The following is a 25,301-nucleotide window of genomic DNA, read 5'->3' as shown; positions in this document are numbered from 1 at the left end:
ACATATGTCCAACATCATTGACATCTGCATTGACATGGACATGTATATAATCTTTTCTTGGTTATTATGTAAATATCCCAGTTATCTGTGGAACAGTTATTACTGAAGTTTCTTGGTTATTATGTAAATATCCCAGTTATCTGTGGAACAGTTATTACTGTAGTTTCTTGGTTATTATGTAAATATCCCAGTTGTCTGTGGAACAGTTATTACTGAAGTTTCTTGGTTATTATGTAAATATCCCAGTTCTCAGTGGAACCATTATTACTGAAGTTTCTTGGTTATTATGTAAATATCCCAGTTATCTGTGGAACAGTTATTACTGTAGTTTCTTGGTTATTATGTAAATATCCCAGTTATCTGTGGAACAGTTATTACTGTAGTTTCTTGGTTATTATGTAAATATCCCAGTTATCTGTGGAACCATTATTACTGAAGTTTCTTGGTTATTATGTAAATATCCCAGTTATCTGTGGAACAGTTATTACTGTAGTTTCTTGGTTATTATGTAAATATCCCAGTTGTCTGTGGAACAGTTATTACTGAAGTTTCTTGGTTATTATGTAAATATCCCAGTTCTCAGTGGAACCATTATTACTGAAGTTTCTTGGTTATTATGTAAATATCCCAGTTATCTGTGGAACAGTTATTACTGTAGTTTCTTGGTTATTATGTAAATATCCCAGTTATCTGTGGAACAGTTATTACTGTAGTTTCTTGGTTATTATGTAAATATCCCAGTTATCTGTGGAACCATTATTACTGAAGTTTCTTGGTTATTATGTAAATATCCCAGTTATCTGTGGAACAGTTATTACTGTAGTTTCTTGGTTATTATGTAAATATCCCAGTTGTCTGTGGAACAGTTATTACTGAAGTTTCTTGGTTATTATGTAAATATCCCAGTTATCTGTGGAACCATTATTACTGAAGTTTCTTGGTTATTATGTAAATATCCCAGTTATCTGTGGAACAAGTTATTACTGTAGTTTCTTGGTTATTATGTAAATATCCCAGTTATCTGTGGAACAGTTATTACTGTAGTTTCTTGGTTATTATGTAAATATCCCAGTTGTCTGTGGAACAGTTATTACTGAAGTTTCTTGGTTATTATGTAAATATCCCAGTTGTCTGTGGAACAGTTATTACTGAAGTTTCTTGGTTATTATGTAAATATCCCAGTTATCTGTGGAACAGTTATTACTGAAGTTTCTTGGTTATTATGTAAATATCCCAGTTGTCTGTGGAACAGTTATTACTGAAGTTTCTTGGTTATTATGTAAATATCCCAGTTATCTGTGGAACAGTTATTACTGTAGTTTCTTGGTTATTATGTAAATATCCCAGTTGTCTGTGGAACAGTTATTACTGTAGTTTCTTGGTTATTATGTAAATATCCCAGTTGTCTGTGGAACAGTTATTACTGTAGTTTCTTGGTTATTATGTAAATATCCCAGTTGTCTGTGGAACAGTTATTACTGAAGTTTCTTGGTTATTATGTAAATATCCCAGTTATCTGTGGAACAGTTATTACTGTAGTTTCTTGGTTATTATGTAAATATCCCAGTTATCTGTGGAACAGTTATTACTGAAGTTTCTTGGTTATTATGTAAATATCCCAGTTGTCTGTGGAACAGTTATTACTGAAGTTTCTTGGTTATTATGTAAATATCCCAGTTATCTGTAGAACAGTTATTACTGTAGTTTCTTGGTTATTATGTAAATATCCCAGTTCTCAGTGGAACCACTATTACTGAAGTTTCTTGGTTATTATGTAAATATCCCAGTTCTCAGTGGAACCATTATTACTGTAGTTTCTTGGTTATTATGTAAATATCCCAGTTCTCAGTGGAACCACTATTACTGAAGTTTCTTGGTTATTATGTAAATATCCCAGTTCTCAGTGGAACAGTTATTACTGAAGTTTCTTGGTTATTATGTAAATATCCCAGTTATCTGTGGAACAGTTATTACTGTAGTTTCTTGGTTATTATGTAAATATCCCAGTTATCTGTGGAACAGTTATTACTGTAGTTTCTTGGTTATTATGTAAATATCCCAGTTATCTGTGGAACAGTTATTACTGTAGTTTCTTGGTTATTATGTAAATATCCCAGTTATCTGTGGAACAGTTATTACTGTAGTTTCTTGGTTATTATGTAAATATCCCAGTTCTCAGTGGAACCATTATTACTGAAGTTTCTTGGTTATTATGTAAATATCCCAGTTATCTGTGGAACCATTATTACTGAAGTTTCTTGGTTATTATGTAAATATCCCAGTTCTCAGTGGAACCATTATTACTGAAGTTTCTTGGTTATTATGTAAATATCCCAGTTCTCAGTGGAACCATTATTACTGAAGTTTCTTGGTTATTATGTAAATATCCTAGTTCTCTGTGGAACCATTATTACTGTAGTTTCTTGGTTATTATGTAAATATCCCAGTTCTCAGTGGAACCATTATTACTGAAGTTTCTTGGTTATTATGTAAATATCCCAGTTCTCAGTGGAACCATTATTACTGAAGTTTCTTGGTTATTATGTAAATATCCCAGTTCTCTGTGGAACAGTTATTACTGTAGTTTCTTGGTTATTATGTAAATATCCTAGTTCTCTGTGGAACCATTATTACTGTAGTTTCTTGGTTATTATGTAAATATCCCAGTTCTCTGTGGCACCATTATTACTGTAGTTTCTTTTCTGATTGATTGATTCACACAAAACCTACTTTTTTCTGTGCTCGTGTTCAACTTATAGGTAATTAAAATTTTGACCCATAGAATGACCTTTTGTTGACTTAAATGGAAAACAAGAGAGAAATAAGGATTACTCTGTCATCATCAGTGGTAAAGCCATGTAGGGTTTGTATCTACAAACCTTGCATGGAGAAATGGGCTAGATCAGTGGTAGGGCCATATAGGGTTTATGTCTAGAAACCTTGCATGGAGAAGTGGGCTAGATCAGTGGTAGGGCCATGTAGGGTTTGTGTCTACAAACCTTGCATGGAGAAGTGGGCTAGATCAGTGGTAGGGCTGTGTAGGGTTTTTGTCTACAAACCTTGCATGGAGAAGTGGGCTAGATCAGTGGTAGGGCTGTGTAGGGTTTTTGTCTACAAACCTTGCATGGAGAAGTGGGCTAGATCAGTGGTAGGGCTGTGTAGGGTTTTTGTCTACAAACCTTGCATGGAGAAGTGGGCTAGATCAGTGGTAGGGCTCTGTAGGGTTTTTGTCTACAAACCTTGCATGGAGAAGTGGGCTGGATCAGTGGTAGGGCCATATAAGGTTTATGTCTACAAACCTTGCATGGAGAAGTGGGCTAGATCAGCCAGTAGAGCATTCAGTTTATAGCTGGTAGGTTGCAAGTTTGGGCCTTCTATTGGACTAATGTTTCAGGTATTCATGAGTAAGACACCTTGTTAGATTTGTTGTTTGTGACAAAAACAGCTGATAATTGCTTATGTTACCTGTTAAAATAAAAAGCCTCTTTAGATAAATATTATATTATATCATAAAGATGACAATTGTTGTTGTTTTGGGGTTTAACACCATTTCTCAGTGCAAGATAGTATACATGGCAGCCAGTATAACTGGTGGAGGAAGAACCCTGGAAATCCATGATAGGAACCATAGGCCCTTGGGGAGTTACTGGCAGCATTCCTACATACCCACATTGACTGAACCCGAGACTTGAACCAATGGGGACAGAGGTGAGATGGCAGTGATCGGTAAAGGCGAGCACTTTAAACCACTATCCCACCCGCGGCCCCACTGATGATAATAATGATGTTGCTGGTGATGATGATAATTAGGATGATGATGATATGTATCTTGTTTGCAAAATGCAAGGAAGACACAGGATGCTTACTGAGCACTGTTACATTTAATTATGCCCAACATATGCATGTATGCCAACCATTACACTTTTGGCATAATCATTATGCATTTTTCCACCTAATTAGTCTTATTGCATGCATGTATATGGATTATGCTTTTTTAGTACTTTAAAAAATAGCATTAAAATAAAATGTTGTGTTTATCATTTTTATTATGATATTTTGAATTCCACTGATATAAATTTGAGAATATTCTTAAAAAGATGACTGCAGCATAAGAATAGTGTAAGATTATTAGATGTTCTAGATGTACATATGCTTTCATTATTTTCTATTTATAGCAACTGTATATGACACATTTCCAAGAAAACAGATTTCTTCAATGTGAAATTTTTCCTCAAAAATTCATCTAATTGATATGCTAGTTAAGCAGCAGACCAGTCAATACTTTCAAAGAAAATGGCGGCAAATGTTAAGCATGTTAACAGTGTGTCTTGTGGATGTTATGACTTAAAATGATAGAGTAGATGGATCTTTTCAAACTTCAAGACGTGTTTGATCCAAAAAAAGGACAAAACAAGAACATTTTACAGACTTTAAAAGAAGAATATGAGAGTAATATGATGGAATGAGCACATGATCATCATGTTCATTGCAGAATTCATGATTTCACGATCATTCAGGAAAGGTTACAATGTTAGACATGTCGACTAGTTAGAGTGCTGAATATAAATAAATTGTCAGTTTATTTTGTGTTTGTATTCTTGTTCTAATCCATATAATTTTGCACACTTTTTTCAAATATTTTGACTAGCAGATCCATGTTAGTTGCAAAAATAAATGTAAAGTTTTCATACATTGTACTGTATTTAAGGTAAATAATATATAGATCACACTTTTTATGCCCACATTAAGCTTTTTATCACTTTTATTAGCAATAATTACATTTATATCTCATGGGGGTGGGAGGTAGGCATGTATGCATAATGCAGAGCATACTATGTTATGTTGTCTGTCCCTCCATCTGTTGCCATCTGCAAACTAATTTGAGTTGTCCACCAGAAGTATTAAGCTTATTCATTTGCAAGTTAGGAAGAACCCTATCAACCCTGAGAACATACATCACCAAGCTCAAGGTGTGAATGCTGCAATTTCTGTTGATAATAGTCCGAAATGTTAAGTCATGTAATGCTTAACAAAATGAATGTAAGTGAAATCCTGCACAGAGAATGCAAGTAAAATCCTGCACAGAGAATGTAAGTAAAATCCTGCACAGAGAATGTAAGTAAAATCCTACACAGAGAATGCAAGTCAAATCCTACAGTAAATGCATTGGTACATTTATAATCATATCATTTCAGGAATTCTTTGGTCATGGGAATGTAGTAAATGAATTGATACATTTATAATGATACAATTTCAGGAATTCATTGGTCATGGGAATGCAGTAAATGAATTGATACATTTATAATGATACAATTTCAGGAATTCATTGGTCATGGGAATGCAGTAAGTGAATTGATACATTTATAATCATATCATTTCAGGAATTCATTGGTCATGGGAATGCAGTAAATGAATTGAAGTATCATCCCAAGGATCCCAATATGATCCTGTCTGTTTCTAAAGGTAACTCACAATCCCAGTATGATCCTGTCTGTTTCTAAAGGTAACTCACAATCCCAATATGATCCTGTATGTTTCTAAAGGTAACTCACAATCCCAATATGCTCCTGTCTGTTTCTAAAGGTAACTCACAATCCCAATATGCTTGTGTCTGTTTCTAAAGGTAACTCACAATCCCAATATGATCCTGTCTGTTTCTAAAGGTAACTCACAATCCCAATATGATCCTGTCTGTTTCTAAAGGTAACTCACAATCCCAATATGCTCCTGTCTGTTTCTAAAGGTAACTCACAATCCAAATATGCTCCTATCTGTTTCTAAAGGTAACTCACAATCCCAATATGATCCTGTCTGTTTCTAATGGTAACTCACAATCCCAATATGCTCCTGTCTGTTTCTAAAGGTAACTCACAATCCCAATATGCTCCTGTCTGTTTCTAAAGGTAACTCACAATCCCAATATGCTTGTGTCTGTTTCTAAAGGTAACTCACAATCCCAATATGCTCCTGTTTGTTTCTAAAGGTAACTCACAATCCCAATATGCTTGTGTCTGTTTCTAAAGGTAACTCACAATCCCAATATGATCCTGTCTGTTTCTAAGGTAACTCACAATCCCAATATGCTCCTGTCTGTTTCTAAAGGTAACTCACAATCCCAATATGCTCCTATCTGTTTCTAAAGGTAACTCACAATCCCAATATGCTCCTGTCTGTTTCTAAAGGTAACTCACAATCCCAATATGCTTGTGTCTGTTTCTAAAGGTAACTCACAATCCCAATATGCTCCTGTCTGTTTCTAAAGGTAACTCACAATCCCAATATGCTCCTATCTGTTTCTAAAGGTAACTCACAATCCCAATATGATCCTGTCTGTTTCTAATGGTAACTCACAATCCCAATATGCTCCTGTCTGTTTCTAAAGGTAACTCACAATCCCAATATGCTCCTGTCTGTTTCTAAAGGTAACTCACAATCCCAATATGCTCCTGTCTGTTTCTAAAGGTAACTCACAATCTTCTTTTGACAAATCTTTCACTCATTTCAATGTTTTGTTTTCATTAGGTACATCTAGACATTATTATCACATTTGCAGTGGTTGTTTAGTCTAATCGTCAGGGCAAATCAAAATAGTGCTCATGTGATCTTATCCAGTATGGTCACCATAACAGCAGTCTTGAGAATATTCTTATCACTGTTTCTCTCGAAGGTATGGTCTTATACAAATATAATTTTATTAAACAACTTCTATGGTGTCTAATTGATCACAAATTAAAATAGTACCATTCAATATGGCCACCAAAGTGACCATCTTGAAATGTTATCACTATTTCTCAAGATTCAATGGTCATATCAGTATGGGGTTAAATGATAATGCTTTTGATCTAATAGGCAGCCATCTTGAAAATCTTGCCATCACTATTTTTCCTAGATGTTGACATTTTGCTTTCACTTCTTATGATGAGTTGTTCGTACTAAATGGAAGTGGTGACAATTTTAAATCCACTATGGCCACCAAGGCAGCCATCTTAATAATCTTGTTGTTGTTACTCCTCCTAAATGGAAAGTCATATCAGCATGCAATTTCCACCAAAAGACTTCTTATAATGCCTTCTTGTTCTGAAATGAAAATGGTGCTAATCTGACATCCATTATGTCCACCACAGCAGCCAATTTAAAAATCTTGTTATTGCTGAGGACTAGCAAAAATGGTTTCATCACTCAGCAGTTAAATGGAAGAAATGGTCAAATTGTGAATTGCTGGAAATTCTTTTCAGTCAGTAGAGCATCAGTCCCTTCAAGGGTCTCTTGTTTCATATACCTGCAATGACAGTGGTTGGGGCATATAGTATTACCCTTATTAGTAAATCACACCCTAGTTAAGTTATGCATTACTGTCATTCAAGCATTTTGATGGGTCATATATTTTCCATGAATGCATATATAATTTATATGACACAAAAGAGTAAATACTGTACATAATATTTAAGGAGCTGACTCCCAGTCAGTGCATATTATGTTACGATGTTATTTATACAATGTTATTCATGTGTACATTTTTTCCTATTTCATTTCTGCACAATAATTCTACTATCATAAAGTAGCCAGACTTTATGGATGGCTTGCATGTTGGATAAGGAAGAAGCCTATTGATTTTGGGGTCAAAGGGCTTAGTCACTCTGACTGAAAGAAGAAAAATGGTCAGTGCACACAATTAAGTTCTCTTTTCTATACTGTCATCAAAGTTTGTGAAGATTTGCACATTAAATAATTGAGGTCTAAAGGTTAATGGTCAAGGTCACCAGCTGAAAGAAGAAGAATGCTTTTTGCCTAATTTTAGTTCTAGACAACATTTATATACCTTGACCAAGTTTTGTGAATGGCTTGCACTTAAGGCATGAAAGAGAACTGTTAATTTTGGGGTCAATGGTCAAGGTCACTGTGGCTCAAAGAAATGGGTTTTCAGACAAACTTTTGTTCTTGCATGTGTTTCTTGATGAAACATATTGGATACCTTGTAATAAAGAAATTATTGATATCGTATTTACCGTATATATTCGGACACGATAAAATACATTTTTTTCTCCTGTCCCACAACTTATGGCGAAACTTTTTTTCACCTAGGTCATATGTCCCAAGACATAAGAAATGAAATAAATTTGTATTGCATTTGTGCTCCTCCTCCTCCTCCCCCCCCCCCAACTGGATGTTGCAATAAACAAAATGCTTATTTTATAATAACATGACAGAAACTAACCTTGTATTTATTCCTTTTTTTTCAACATGAGCATTAAAGAATAAAATATGTCCACGAAATCCATATATGTAGCATAGGCTTCCATACTGTAGCATGTATCGCTTATGTCCGATTACACATGCCATGTTGTTTATTGACATGAATATTGAGAAACAATTTGTATTTGGTTGTGCTCAAAGGTTTGAATATGTTATCTGACTGAAAACTGGATCAAACAAAATTGCAAACAAGAGGGAAATAATCAACCGATCTCTTGAATAAGTTGAAACAATGGCAAAAAATTTTAAAGTGACACAGTATAGTGCTTCTGCACAGACATCGATGAAACAGCGTTGCCCAGAAGATTTGGATAAAATAAAATCGTGATGAATTTGTGAAGGCCAGAAGAGATGATTTCGCCGACAATATGATCACTAACATCAATGAAATTCCAGTGTACTTTGATTGCATTCCTGGATGCACTGACAATAAGATGGAATTCAAAAGTGTGAGAATTAGTGCAGATTTGAAACAATCTGACTTTATTCCTTGCAGTTTCTGCTTGAGGTGATGTGTTGCCTCCAACAATTTTTTACGGTATGAGAAAGCTAGAAAGATATTCATGCACCAAACAAATGGATTGTACTTGTGCAGGAGAAGGGTTGTGCTGTTGAAATGATGCTGCAGTAGATTAAAGAGTTTTATCTCGAGTACAGTTTATATTTTTTAAAATAAAATTTCAGTTGGAGTGCATTTTCCAACATGTAATTTTCAAATGATTTAAAAGGTGTCCCACAACTTATGACTAAAAAAATTTATGTCCCAGAACATATATTGCACAAAAAAATTACTTTTAAAATTAATTTACTGTGTCCCAACATATTCTGTAAATATGGTACTCTAGTTTACAGGTCAGAGGTCATGGTTATGGTTAGTCTTATCAAACAAATAATGGTTTCTGCTTTATGTTTAGATCAAGACCACATACCTTGACCAAAGGTCAAGGTTATTGAGAGTTGTTGGTCAATAATCTTTGCCATACTAGTGCTTATGTAGAGAACTATCATACACAGACGGTGTGCATTTAATGTGTTGTTCACAGTACTCTTGTTTTCTAATTAAATAAATTGGCAGACGTGAATTCTTGTTTTCTAGTGAAATACATTGGCAGACCTGAATTCTTGTTTTCTGGTGAAATACATTGGCAGACCTGAATTTTTGTTTTCTAGTGAAATACATCAGTAGATCTGAATTCTTGTTTTCTACTGAAATACATCAGTAGACCTGAATTCTCTGAGCAAATGAGCTTATGGTATGTTCCTGTGTGTTGTAAGTTGTCTCTTGTCCATCACCATTGACTATTTTCAACTCTTTCTCACAATCCATTGGACCAGATTAGGCAGGAAATATGTAAATGATTTTCAGATATTTTGTATTTACAAATAATTCAAATTTGCTGTTAAATATGCATGCCATTACTAGAAATAGAAAAACATTTAGCTGACTTTTTGTCAAAATTTGCTTTGAATATATAAAATATATGCCAGCCTTTCAAATTCCTAAGTAAATATATAAAATATGGAGTAGTTGTTTTAACAGACATACTAGGGGCAATGCAATTTCTTAAGGGGGGCGTTGAATACAGTTTATCACTGTTTCACTGAGAATGTTTGTAAATTAAGTTGTTTTGATTTTCTAACAGTCGATAGATTACTCATGTACTGTTTTAATTATTTGGGCATACCATAATAAATATATATGGATCTATAAGCCACATTAAGGTAGGAGTTTCTTCTTTTTTGTGGAAAAAATGGAGGGGGAAATGTTTATTTGAAGGAGTCTTCTATTAGAATAACTGTGGTATGCAGGCCTTTCAAGTTTGACCCAATGGCATGGATATGGTTGTTGGTATCACATATATGCATTTCTATGGATACACAGTGAGGCATTTCTTCCCTTTGGGTATCATGGTAGCAATTGTTTTTACATAGACCTCAATGCTATTGTTTTGTGAAATAAATATACTTTCTATCCTACCTCAGCATGTATGTCACACAGTGTCATAGAGAACAATGTTAGATTGTCAATTTGACAAAGACAAAACAAGGTACTCCATTGCATTTAAGAGAGATAACTCTGCTGGAACTAGACGGGGTAAGAGTTATCTAGTCACAGCAGTCACATTTTCAGCCATGTATACCACATTTTAAACAAATCATAAAAAATACAAAATATGATCTAGATATAAATTAACATAATCTCACATGTTGCCAAGAGGCTTAATTTTTTTTAAGCCTAACAGAAAGAACAACTCTTACATAATGCACCAATCACAGCTGTGGTTCCGAGTGGCCGAGTGGTCTGAAGCGCTCTCCATTACGGATCATTGCCATCTCACCTCTGTCTGCGTGGGTTCGAGTCTCGGATTCAGCTAATGTGGGTATGTGAGAAAGCTTGCCAGTAGCTTCTCGTGGGTCGGTGGTTCTTTCCGGGGTTTTCCTGGGTTCTTCCTCCACCATTAATACTGGCCGCCATGTATAGCCTATCGTGTGCTGAAAAATGGCATTAAATCCTACAATAACAGCAACAACAACCAATCACAGCTAGTGTTGTTCTTTATTTCTGAATGCAGTGTTCCCTACACCTTAAGCTCCACCCACCTGGACTTGTGCAATTGGTACCGTTATACCTGCTGTTACCAAGGATATGAAGATTTAAACAACTTTTAAAAAATGCTAAACAGAATTTGACCAAATTTGACAGAAAAGCACTTGCAACAAAATCTGCCATAAAATTTGACAATCATTGATCAAAAAATAAAATACCTTAAAATGACTTTTTTCTCAAATACTGCTCAGCAGAATTAGATCCAGTTTAATAGAAAACATTTTGGCATAAAGTTTTTCTAACTTCGCATAGATAATGCTGATCTTACTATTCAGACTGGCCATTGTTACAACCCACCCACCCACCCTATAAAAACCCAATTGAAATATGTTCTTCTCGTAATTCAGTCAACTAAAGTTTACCAAATTTCACAGAAAGCATCCTGGCATAAGGCTTTTCAAGTTTACACAACTGATGCTGATCTGCTATCCAGTATTTCTGCCCTTGCATTTAGGTAGATGTCACACAGCAATCTCTGACCCACATGGGCCTCTGTTAAAGAGTCATAAATACTGTTTGCTGGCTAGACATAGTTTACCTTATAATCATTGTTTCATGTTAGAAATCTTTTATTGTAGACCACACCATGAGGTTATGGAACGTTAAGACAGATATTTTGGTGGCAAAATTTGGCGGAGTGGATGGACATAGAGATGAAGTTCTAAGTGCTGTAAGTGTCTGGTTTGGGGTTTTGAAGGTCACATGACACAATCAGCATGTGTCTTCTAGGTTTAACACTGAATATGACTTGTGAGAAATGTTCTCATTACAAAAAAAAATTTGTCTAAAGCAAAATGTAAATATATTTTGTTAATTTGTTTTATTATTTTATTAATTTGGGCGATGGGCTTCATGTAGTGTTCTAATATGACATAGTCAAATGCAATTAAGACAGGCTTAAACAGGTTGCATTTTTATGAGAGCTTTGATTGTGTTCTGATAATTTTCATTATTAACTGAATGCCAGGAGATTTCTGTGGCTCATGAATTGTGAATATTTGTCAAGTTAAAATTTGATGTGGCAGACCAGATTTGCCTGGGAATTTAGCCAGCATTCATTTCAGAGTATCATTAAAGCTGGCTGTCAAAATTTAGTAAACATCTACCGGATACCCATCGATCATAAGGATCGATTACTTGGGTACCCGATGAAAGGGAAATTGTATTAAATGTGTACAAACCTGAAGTTTAAGTCCACATATTTTTTAATTCACAATGGCTTATAAATGTCTCTGTATGATATTGTCTTGTACATAGTCCAAGAATTCATCCACATCATCTAATAAAATTCTGAAATCCTTGATCATTGTCTCGTAAATTGTCATGACCTAGTCATCATAAATATCGTCCGACTCCCTGACCTCGCCGTCATTTGCAGATGCTTATTTAGAGACTGACCTTGGGCTTTGTAAGTTACACTTTGATAATACAGATGGTGAAATCTATTAAAGGTTGCATCTGAACACATTTCAGTTGTGCAGCAAGATCAGAATAACCACTGTACCATACTTATGTCTCAACAAAAGGTTTGTCCCGTGGGAAAACAAGCTATGGATTAATGTCAAACCTTTACTGGTAGAGGCGGACCTCTACTTGGCACTGTACATTATTCAAAAGGACTGTCACCTTGAAAACAAATTTAATATTGCCTTTACAAGCAAAGGGCTTATGAGACCATGTGCACTGGCAGAAAACTTGTATGCAGTAAACAGGTACCCTATGGCTAATTTTATTACCGAGGTTATTATCATTGGTTGGGTACCCAGATACCCATTGGCATCATTAAATATCATGCATCCTTTTTAGTTTTAAGGGATCAAAATCCATCTATGCCTATGGCACAATGTCCATTTTCTTTTACCTAAATGTAGTTTGTGTGGCTATTAATAGTGTATTAAAAAGTGCTGAAAAATCAGCAAAACCAAAACAGTAATTGACTAAAAATAGTAATGAACTTCATGGTCTTGCTAAGTAAGTAATGAACCAACTATTTAGGTCAGTTTCAGTGTCAAAGGATGCAATTCAAATTTAGATACCATATTTTCTGACCAGTAAGTCAATACATTTTGACCTGGAAGTCTGGCTTTCTTCTTATACTCCAAAGTGGACCAATACCATCCAGACCAGAGGATCTATTAATACTTGATGTATTGCACATAGCTTCACTAACATTAGCTATTGACAAATATTTATCATTAGCAAATTTAGCTCGTGTAAATGGAAAAGAGCATCAAGCTCATTTAGTCTGGTTCTGAATACAGTTGCTGGAGATGCTTGTGATTTAACAGGCTATTTATTATCTCTCTAACTCATAGTCATTTGATTGTAATTTAACAGGCTATTTATTATCTCTCTACCTCATAGGCATTTGATTGTAATTTAACAGGCTATTTATGGGCATTCGATATAATTTAACAGGGTATTTATCATTTTCCATATCATTGAAAGAGTGTTTGTTTTTGCAGGATTTCAACATCCAGGGAACAAAAATCATCTCCTGTGGAATGGACCACTCACTCAAAGTGTGGCGGACTGACACACCAGAATTACTAGGGGCCATGAAAGAATCATACACCTATAACTCCAAAAATTTGGTCAGGTAAGAATAAATCCACAGTTCTTTATTTTTTAATAAGAAAGGTTAACTGTACATTTTCATTATAAGTATAGGTATATGCATCATTTACATCATAACTCTGATTGATAAGTTCATAACTCTAATTGATAAACTCATAACTCTAATTGATAAAATCATAACTCTAATTGATAAAATCTTAACTCTAATTGATAAGTTCATAACTCTAATTGATAAGTTAATGACTCTAATTGATAAACTCATAACTCTAATTGATAAAATCATGACTCTAATTGATAAAATCATAACTCTAATTGATAAGTTCATGACTCTAATTGATAAAATCATAACTAATTGATAAGTTCATAACTCTGATTGATAAGTTCATAATTTGAACTGATAAGTTCATAACTTTAATTGATACAGTCATAGCTCTAAGTTGATAACTGAAAATCTTAACTCTAATTGATAAGTTCATAACTTAATTGATAAGTTCATAACTCTAACTGATAACATCATAACTCCTGAGTGATAACACCATAACTTGAATTGATAACATCATAACTCCTAGTGATAGTATTATAACTGATACGTGATAGCTCAAACTGATAACAGCATAACTCAAACTGATAACAGCATAACTCAAACTGATAACATCTTAACTCAGAGTGATAACATCACATCAAGTGTTAACATCATAGATGAGTGATACAATTGTAACTTAGAGTGATAACATGATAATTCTATTTGATACAATACTATGATAATATCATAATTCGAACTGATAACTTGATAACATCATAACCTATGATAACACCATAAGTGATTGATAACATCATGACTCTGAGTAACTGTTGTTGTGGGGTTTAACGCCATTTTTCAGCACGATAGGCTATACATGGCGGCCAGTATTAATGGTGAGGGAGAACCCGGAAAACCCCGGAAAGAACCACCGACCCACGAGAAGCTACTGGCAAGCTTTCTCAACTCTGAGTAATAACATCACATCTCTAATAATACAACTAAATGATGAGATGAGTGCTTTTAAAAACTGAAGTAGGAGAATTTGTGATAGTTTATTTATATATATATATATATATATATATATATATATATATATATATATATATATATATATATATTATTGCTACGTCTAAACTACTTGGAGGATGGCCATGAAACTTGACACACATTCATCCCATTATCAAGTTGATCCTAATGAATCAACATGGAGTTTTCACTAAAAGACATCTTATGATGTAAAGTTACTCATTAAAAACAGAAGTATAAGCTGTAACATTTTCCATACAACATTTCTTAAAATGTCGGATCTAAACTGCTTCAAATGTCAGATCTGAACTGCTTCAGATGCCAGGTCTGAACTACTTCAAATGTCAGATCTGAACTGCTTCAAATGTCAGATCTGTACTACTTCAAATGTCAGATCTGAACTGCTTCAGATGCCAGATCTGAACTGCTTCAGATGCCAGGACTGAACTGCTTCAGATCTGAACTGCTTCAAATGCCAGATCTGAACTGCTTCAGATGCCAGATCTGAACTGCTTCAAATGCCAGGTCTGAACTGCTTCAGATGTCAGATCTGAACTGCTTGTGATGCCAGATCTGAACTGCTTCAAATGACAGATCTGAACTGCTTCAAATGCCAGATCTGAACTGCTTCAAATGACAGATCTGAACATGGTTAGAAGAAGATGATTGTACATACAATTGTATTGATTTTAAAATGAAATCAGAAATTATATGTGATTCAGTTTAATGACTTCTGTAATACTAAACAAAACTGACAAGACTACAAATTAAAACCTCCATTTTCAGTATGCAGAGAAAAACTAATCATTTTACACTGGTTCTAGATTAAGGCATTTGATTCACATATTTTTGGGGAGCTGCAGTGACTCAGTGGTTGGCATGCTGGACTGGTGACCCAAAAGGTGCAGGTTCAAATCCTGCAATCAGAAAAGTCTGTGTCAGTTACCATCATGTGTCCTAGAGCAAGGCATTTGCCTCAGAACTAATTAACCTGTGTTGTTGTGCTGCATAGCACAAAACCAAGCATATCTTTTGTATTTTGTAAAATATATTCAGATAGCTACAGATATTTCTATGACATGTGTAGGAGTACATTTGTTTGTTTTTTCTGTTCTAGGCAGTTTCCCACATTGTGTCAAAATTTTCCACAGTTCTCCACCAGAGATATCCACAGGAACTATGTGGACTGTGTCCGCTGGCTGGGACACTTTATACTGTCCAAGGTAGGACTTGAATAATGTCTATAAAGTTCATCATCCCCTCCTTTTTATGCAAATTGAGGACTGTGTCATACATTTTGTCTCACTTTGCTCCCTGTGTTTTACAACTGCTTCTCCAGGGTTCTCAATAGATTTAAAAACTAAAGAGTCAATTGACCCGTGACATCCAGATCTCGAGAGTAAATATATATATATATATATACACACACACACACACACATGTGTGTGTGTGTGACTCACATGTGTGTGTTTGTGAATTTGTTCTGGGCTTGAAACTTTGATTTTCAGAATAACTCAGTACTATAGTGTCAAAATTATCAGATTGTGTTGTATATACTGTATATATTGTACAGTACAGAAGGTCTACAGTTAGATTAGTCCAGTAACTAATTGAATTACCGGTACTAAGTAAAGTCATTAGTAGCAGTAATATATAAGTTATGACCATTGTCTTCAATATAGTGTCTGATGTATCAGTTTTTCTTTTCTTGGTGTTTTTTTCTTCCCAAAAGTAGTTCCAAGCATGGTATATGATCAACAGTCAGGGTAATATTAATGTACCAAGGTATTCCAAATGTGTCTCCAACACACTTTATTTCTTTCTTCAGTCCTGTGAGAACTGCATCATTTGCTGGAAATCAGGGAGCATAGATGACAAGGAAGTGTGGAAACCTAATGAAAGCAAGGTCTCTGTTATCCACTGTTTTGACTACAAAGATTGTGACATCTGGTACATGAGATTCTCACTTGATTTTCACCAAAAGGTTTGTACACTGATTAAATTACCATCATTAACAATATGACCTTCATTGACTGTGTGATGATCATTCATTGTGTGAACATCATTGACTATTTGACCACCATTGACAATGTGACCATCATTGACTATGTGACCATCACTGACAATGTAACCGTCATTGATTGTGTGACCATCATTGACATTGTGACCATCACTGACAAATATAACCATCATTGACTATGTGACCATCATTGACTATGTGATTATCATTGATTGTGTGAACATTATTGACTGTGTGACTGTCATTGATTGTGTGACCATCATTGTTTGTGTGAACATCATTGACTATGTGACCAACATTGACTATGTGACTACCATTGACTATGTGACTACCATTGATTAGTGATCTTCATTGACTTTGTAACCATCATTGATTATGTGATTGTGTCCATCTGTGTGTGCATGTTTATTCAGTAATAATAATAATAATAATGAGGACTTTGTATAGCGCCTAATCTTTAGAAGCTCTAAGCTCTTTACAACATTAGACAACACCTATAAGATAAAAAAAACATATATAATAATATGATTACAAACACCATGAATTAGAAAACATAAAAAATACATGCTGAGAATATTTAAGGTAGGAAACATTATTAGGTCTTTAAGTTTGTTCTTACAGTCGAAATAAGTGAGTTTTGAGAGCACTCTTGAATGGGATCACTGTGTCTTTGTGTCTAAGTTCAGTGGGCAATTCATTCCACATTGCTGGGCCCTGGTATGCAAAAGAACGCTGTCCATATGACTTTGTTTTCATAGTGGGAATAATGAGTATACGATTGTCAGAAGAGGAGCATAAGTATCTTGCTGGTGTGTACACATGGGTGAGGTCGGATAGGTATGTTGGACTAGAGTCCGTCAATGAAACGTAGCACAGAGAACAAATTTTGTGTTTGATTCTGGATCAGATGGATAGCCAGTGTAGGGTACAGAGCAGTGGGGAGGTGTGCTCTGATCGTGGTACTCTAAGTATGATCCGAGTAGCTGTGCTGTGAACTTTCTGAAGTTTCTGGAGTAGATATTGAGATGAACCAGACAGAATTGAGTTATGATAGTCCGGTCTTGAAAGTACTAATGAACACACAAGTATTTTAGTGGCATCAGCTGAAAGATATTTGTGAATGGAGCTGATGCGTCTCAGCCCAAGATATGCAGCCGTGCATATGTTCATGACATGTTGGTGCAGTGCGAGAGTACTGTCCAGAGTAACACCTAGGTTTCGTACTGACTGTGATTTTAATGTTGGTGTTGCTAATATTTATTGCTTGAGGTAAAGGATGTGAATGGGAAAGTCTTTGTGTTGTGATCAGAATGGCCTCAGTTTTATCATCATTCATCTGCAGCTTGTTACATGTCATCCATGATTTCACATCAGAAATGCACCTCTCTACACCGTGGATGATAGCATCAACTTCAGTTGGGTAGCTAGATTTGTATATTTGGGTGTCATCAGCGTACAATTGGTGAGACACTGGATGATGATCTATGACACTTGAGAGTGGTTGAGTATATAGAATGAAGAGAACAGGTCCAAGAACAGACCCCTTTGGAACACCACAACATAGATCAACTGGGCTGGAATGTATTGCATTTGCAGACACAATTTGTGTCCTGTTGACCAAGTCGGACTTGAACCACAGTAAGGCTTTTATCATGAATGCCAAATACGTGCTGGAGACGGTGAAGTAATATATCATGGTCTATTGTGTCAAATGCTGCAGACAAATCAAGGAGGGTGAGGACTCTAATCTTTCTGCTATCCAAAGCAGAGAGAATGTCATTAACTACTTTTAGAAGAGTAGTTTCAGTACTGTGGCAAGGGCGATATGCAGATTGTACATTGCTAAAAAGACTGTTTGAATTCAGATGAGATACAAGCTTGGATAGAACAACCTTTTCTAAGATTTTTTATATGAATGGGAGATTAGAAACTGGGTGGTAGTTCTTTAAATCGTTTTGGTCTAGTGTTGGTTTCTTCAGCAGAGGCATTACAATGGCAGTCTTGAAAAGGATGAGAATTCCTCTGATGAGAGAGAGGTATTAATAACATCAGTTAGTGAAGGCAATACTGGATCGAAGCACTCAAGTGGCTGTGATGTTGGAATTGGATCAAGTTCACATGATTTTGGTGCACTCTTCATCAGGATTGTACGTAAGAAATCCATAGAGACAGGTTCAAATGCTGCTAATGGTTGCCGCTCAAATTCTGTATCCCAACTGTATGGTGACGATGAGTCTGTTGAAATTGTGGCGTCAAGCTTACCTCTAATGGTTTGTACTTTGTCACGGAAGAAATTTGCAAATATGTCCGGAAGGTCGACTGGAGAGAAGGTAGTTGGAAGTGGTGTAGATTTGTTCCTTGACAGTAACACCCATCTCTTTCTACATGTGCATTATCTCTAAAAGCTTGAAGATTTTGAACTTGAAATTTGAGCAACTTCTTATGGGCAGGGCACACTTATTTTGTCAGTTTTTTTCTATGTAGGAAGACAGACCTGCCAACCCTCATGATTTTGGCGTGAATTTCAAGACTCGATAGCGATCCACAGATTCACACTGCATGCAAAAAATTCATGAACTCTCAAATTCACAATCGGCTTAAATCAAGAATAAAATAAATTTAAGTCCTAGTCAGTGGTCACTGATGTCAACAATAGCCTCGTATTACAAGAACTACATCTAATTGTTATAGTTTGCCCTGTAGCAAGCATTGTAAAGTATAATATCTATATTTAGAACTAAAGTTTTACAAATGATCATGAAGAAAACTGGGGCCCAACTGATTTTTTTTTTTTAATTGGCACATGTACATATACCTAACAACTGTAAATATTTTAAAACAAACCATAAATGAAGACAGCTTTTCATGTGTAGGACATTTTGACATATTGAAAGATTAGCAAATGTAATTTGCTTGAGTTCATATTTTGCAGCGCATGCGCCAACACCAATAATTGTTAATGGTTCGATGTTGCATCTTATATTTCATAATTATTGAAGCTACACCACAGTTAAAATATTTTCACCTCCAAGGGAAAAGATATATATTCTACAGAAAGGTAAGTATAGATTGGAGTACACCAAAATTGAGTAGCTTCTTTTGGGTCACTGGTTCTTTCCGGGGTTTTCCCCGAATTCTTCCTCCACCAGTAGGCTAATACTGGCCACCATGTATAGCCTATATTGTACTGAAAAATGGCATTAAACCCTACAACAACAACAACACCAAAATTGGACTTGCACTGAGCCATCAAACATAGATGTACATTAAATATTAGAATTGGTAATATATACAGGGGCTAGTATCGTTGCTTACAATTTTCCTGTCATACATGTACTATATAATAATACAATGCTGTCTGGCATTTCTGTGCACCTGAGGTTTCTGTCACCAATATTGATGCAAAATGCATACCGAATTTGACCAATTGATGAAAATAAAATATTGCAATGCTTACCATTTGAAAAGAGGCAGTTGTCACCAGAATATTCTGTTCAAATTAATATTAATTTTGGACACACGGGATGCCACACCCATGTTTTCATGACTCGCAATATGTTGGCCTATTCTGCGGACAGCTTTGAAAAGATGTAATGTTTATCCGTCCGGCTATAGAAATGAAATACAGTACTTTTTACTGTTTTTGTCAGAAGTTCAGTCAAGTAATTAGGTCAGGTTTTTAGCTAGTTTTACAAAATTCAACTTAACAATGCCAATAAATAGAAAGAGATATTTAGCAAACCAAACCAGTCTTGTAAAAAAAATTAATAAAGTTCAACATTTTAGAAAAAAATAAGCTATTATGTGGAAAAGAAACAACAATGAATAGGATGTAATGTGTTTACAACGTCTTGTTAATAAGGAAATGTTAATAAAGAATTCAGAAACAGACTATACGCCGAGGATTTTCTTGAGAACCCCATTCTAGCAGCAAGTTGATTAACTTGGGTAATAAACGATTTTGTACATGTGGGACAACTTCTTGCAAAATTAGAAACTTGGATTAAGATGAAGAATATTATTACAGTAAACATTTCCATCTTTTAAATAATGTATTTATTTGTATGATTCTAAAAGATACATAGTAAATAGAATTTTCTGGGTTACAGGTTAAAGACAGTCAGGCATTGTTTGTGAGGTTTCTTTTTGAACATAACCTGCCTTTCTCAGTTGTAGATCAGCAACAGTGACAGTGAAAGAGTATTCATATTGTTCGGATGCCGCTCTGGTAGCTGAGTGGTTAGAGCATCCTCCTCAGATGCAGGAGGTCGTGGGTTCGATCCCTGACCGAGTCATACCAAAGACATGCAAAAATGGTACTAACAGCTGCCGCACTTGGTGCTCAGCATTAAGAAGTTAGTGTTAGGACTGGTCTGCCTGGTGTCAGGATAATGTGACTGGGTGGGACATCATGCTACATGTATGTGGCCTGATGCCTCAATGCTAGATATCACTATAAACTGCCACACTGCAGACATTGTAGCGATATGACTGAACAATTGTTAAAGCTGCGTTAAAAATCCAAATCGCACACATATTTTTCGAAAAAATAAGACAAACTTTAGTGCCTCCTTAGGTGCTGAAAATTTGCAACAATTTTCGTCACCAAGATTAAACAGCAGACAAGAAGCCTGAACTGTTTTGAAAACAAATTTACCATAGCCTCATTATGGAAGTCTGACCAGCATCATATTATGACAAATAGCGTGAATTTCGTGTATATCAGTAAATTGGGATGCAATTAAATTTGTACATGTAATCATTGTAAGTTTTATTTTTATTTTGGGATTTTCAAATAATGTTGTACTGATAGTGTGATAGCAAAAATTTTCACTAATTGTGTCAAAAATTCACTAATTTGTATCCCTCTTTGCACTAATTGCGAGTCTGGAGGGTTGGCAGCTCTGTAGGAAGAGAAAGGGGTGATATATATTGTCTGTGCTCTACATGTTTGCCCAAAACAACCCCTGTGGAGACTCAGCTATGATAGGAATCCATAGGTTATGTCATGCCTCCATTCATGTATTACACAGCTATGATAGGAATCCATAGATTATGTCACACCTCGATTCATTTATTGCACAGCTATGATAGGAATCCACAGATTATGTCACACCTCCATTCATATATTACACAGCTATGATAGGAATCAATAGGTTATGTCATGCCTCCATTCATGTATTACACAGCTATGATAGGAATCCATAGATTACATCACACCTCCTTACATAAAGCTGTGAAATAGATTTTGTCACAGTCACACCTCCTTTTATATATTACACAGCTTTGAAGAAATCCATACATTATGTCACACCTCCTTACATATATAACACAGCTGTGATAGGAATCCATACATTATGCTACACCAGCTTACATGAAGCTGTGTAATAGATTTTGTCATTCACACCTCCTTTCATATATTACACAGCTGTGATAGGAATCCATAGATTATGTCACACCTCCTTTCATATATAACACAGCTGTGACAGAAATCCATAGATTATGTCACACCTCCTTACATATATAACACAGCTGTGAATGGAATCCATAGATTATGTCACACCTCCTTACATATGTAACACAGCTGTGATAGGAATCCATAGATTATATCACACCTCCTTACATATATAGCATAGCTGTGATAGGAATCCATAGATTATGTCAAACCTCCTTACATATATAGCACAGCTATGATGGGAATCCATATCTGTAGCTGTGATAAGAATCCATAGATCGTGTCACTGCTTCCATATACACACAGCTGTGATAAGAATCCATATATTGTTTCAAGCCTCCATATATCAACACACACTTATGATAGGAATCCATAGATCATGTCACACCTTTCATATGCACAAAACTGTGATAGGAATCCATAGATTGTGTCACTCCTTATAAAAAGCTGTGATAGGAATCCATAGACCATGCCACTCCTTACAAAAAGCTGTTATAGAAATCCACAGATTTTGTCATGCCTCCTTACATAAACACAATGCAGTGATAAGAATCCATAGATTTTCTCAAACCTCTTTACGTATGCACACAGCTGTGACAGGAATCCAGATAATGTCACACCTTCTTACCCATACACACATCTGTGATAGGAATCCATATATTATGTTACTCCTGCTTACATCTACATGAAACTGGGATAGAAATTCATAGACTATGTCACATCTCCTTACATATACACACATCTCTAATAGAAATCCATGGATTATGTCACATCTCCTTACATATACACACATCTCTAATAGAAATCCATGGATTATGTCACATCTCCTTACATATACACACATCTCTAATAGAAATCCATGGATTATGTCACATCTCCTTACATATACACACATCTCTAATAGAAATCCATGGATTATGTCACATCTCCTTACATATACACACATCTCTAATAGAAATCCATGGATTATGTCACATCTCCTTATATACACACATATCTAATAGAAATCCATGGATTATGTCACATATCCTTACATATACACACATCTCTAATAGAAATCCATAGAATATGTCACATCTCCTTATATATACACACATCTCTAATAGAAATCCATGGATTATGTCACATCTCCTTATATACACACATCTCTAATAGAAATCCATGGATTATGTCACATATCCTTACATATACACACATCTCTAATAGAAATCCATAGAATATGTCACATCTCCTTATATATACACACATCTCTAATAGAAATCCATGGATTATGTCACATCTCCTTATATACACACATTTCTAATAGAAATCCATGGATTATGTCACATATCCTTATATACACACATTTTAATAGAAATCCATGGATTATGTCACATCTCCTTACATATACACACATATCTAATAGAAATCCATGGATTATGTCACATATCCTTATATACACACATCTCTAATAGAAATCCATGGATTATGTCACATCTCCTTACATATACACACAGCTCTAATAGAAATCCATAGAATATGTCACATCTCCTTACATATACACAGCTCTAATAGAAATCCATAGAATATGTCACATATCCTTACATATACACAGCTCTAATGGAAATCCATGGATTATGTCACATCTCCTTACTACACACAGCTGGGATAGACATTCATAGATTATGTTACACCTCCTTAGATACTGCTGTAATTGAAATCAGTAGTTCGTTTCACACCTCCTTACTTATACACACAGCTGTGATGGGAACTCAGAGATTTATGTTAAACCTTATGACATAGTTGTGATAGTAATCATAGATTCTGTCACTCCTCACATATCAACACAGATGGAAAATCCGTAGATTATATCACACCTTACATTGTTACAACTCTATTGTTATAAAGTTACAGAAAGAAGCAAAACCAGCAAGTTTGTAAAACTTTATATATGAAAAAATTATTAATGTTATAAAATGAAACTTCAAGAAGAATTTACAGTATTATGAATTGAATCCAAAATAATCTTGAAAAAAGTTAAATTAAAGTCCAAAAGAAAGAAAAGTGCCATAAGCATTTCATATCCACAAATATACTGGTCTGCTGACAGTACTGATGTGTCCAAATGGTGTTGTCCAGAACTTCTTTGAATAATTCACAATAGGCCCAGAATAATATTACAGTCTAACGTGCACTTTCTATTTCCACTGATAATCCAAACAAATGTTTCCTCTCAAGTAATACCTAAATACAAGATAAAAAGATGCCTGCAGGCTTGATGCTACAAAAAGAACACAAGAAATATGAATAAGAAAATTTTCAAAACCCGGTACTTGTATACAGGTGTAAGAGCCCAGCACACATATACAGGTGTAAAACCCAAGTACTCATATTCAGGTGTAAAAACCCAGTACTTATATACAAGTGTAAAAGCCCAGTACTTATATCAAGATGTAAAAGCCTAGTACTTATATACATGTGTAAAAGGTCAAACATGTATTTTGATCCTATTTGTTACCGTACATGACAAATTTCAAACCTCTAACATTGTTAAACAACTCGAATGATTTAAACCATTTTACGGGAAATAATTCTTCTAAGAACCCACTTGACTGACCTGTCCAATTGGAAACAGCCAGAAACTTGTCAACATATTTAATGACTTAGGAACAACAATTTGATAGCTCACTGAACACTCACCACCAGCGAGTAACTCAAGTGATTTCCATTTTCTCATAAGGACCCAATTTTTAAAACAAATAGCAAGTTGGTACCTCTATGTAATCAGCTTTAATAATAGCTCTCTGAAATAAACAGGAACTCTCAGGATTTTTTTCCTGTTCCTACGTTTGTTTGTTGCAACAAATGTATTGTTTCCAATACATGACCATGACTTTCACCTCTGATAAACAAGGGCATTTGGAACAGTTCTGTCTTTATACTGTTGCTTATTTTTTAATATAAAGCAATCAGGAATAAAGTGTTCAATTTTCTTGCAATAAGCACACATAGGAAGAGATAAGGATTTCTGGTCAGTCTTATAAAAAATTTGACTCTTATAAGAGACTTCTTATGTCTAGTTCAGCCTAGGTGAAAATAATGCCAGTCGGACATACATTATGTTTAGTTCATTTTAGGTGAAAATAATGCCAATCGGACATAACAGTATGTCTGGTTCAGCCTAGATGAAAATGATGCCAATCAGACATACAGTATGTCTGGTTCAGCCTAGGTGAAAATGATTCCAATTGAACATACAGTATGTCGACCACCAGCTTGAAAATCTTGTTATTGCTACTTTTTTAAAGTTGATGCTCACATTTACATGGGATTTCACCAAAAGAATTCTAATAATGTTCTA

The 25,301-nt window shown here is 35.1% G+C and overlaps 1 protein-coding gene across 1 annotated transcript in view; it reads left to right on the top strand.

Annotated features, from left to right (window-relative positions):
- Positions 1-25,301, top strand: part of LOC149785897 (polycomb protein EED-like) — an 80,777-nt gene that overhangs the window by 19,691 nt on the left and 35,785 nt on the right. Inside the window, exons 6-10 of the mRNA XM_089976108.1 lie at positions 5,382-5,463; positions 11,440-11,531; positions 13,327-13,460; positions 15,604-15,709; positions 16,315-16,470. Of these exons, the coding sequence (XP_089832234.1) occupies positions 5,382-5,463; positions 11,440-11,531; positions 13,327-13,460; positions 15,604-15,709; positions 16,315-16,470 (570 nt within the window). The remainder of the gene's footprint in view (positions 1-5,381; positions 5,464-11,439; positions 11,532-13,326; positions 13,461-15,603; positions 15,710-16,314; positions 16,471-25,301) is intronic.

This window comes from Sinohyriopsis cumingii, chromosome 12 (assembly GCF_028554795.1).
Source record: "Sinohyriopsis cumingii isolate HCF-2022 chromosome 12, ASM2855479v2, whole genome shotgun sequence".
Classification (NCBI taxonomy): Eukaryota; Metazoa; Mollusca; class Bivalvia; order Unionida; family Unionidae; genus Sinohyriopsis; species Sinohyriopsis cumingii.
Note: the sequence above shows the minus strand (reverse complement) of the source record. Positions and strands in the feature narration are given on the sequence as shown.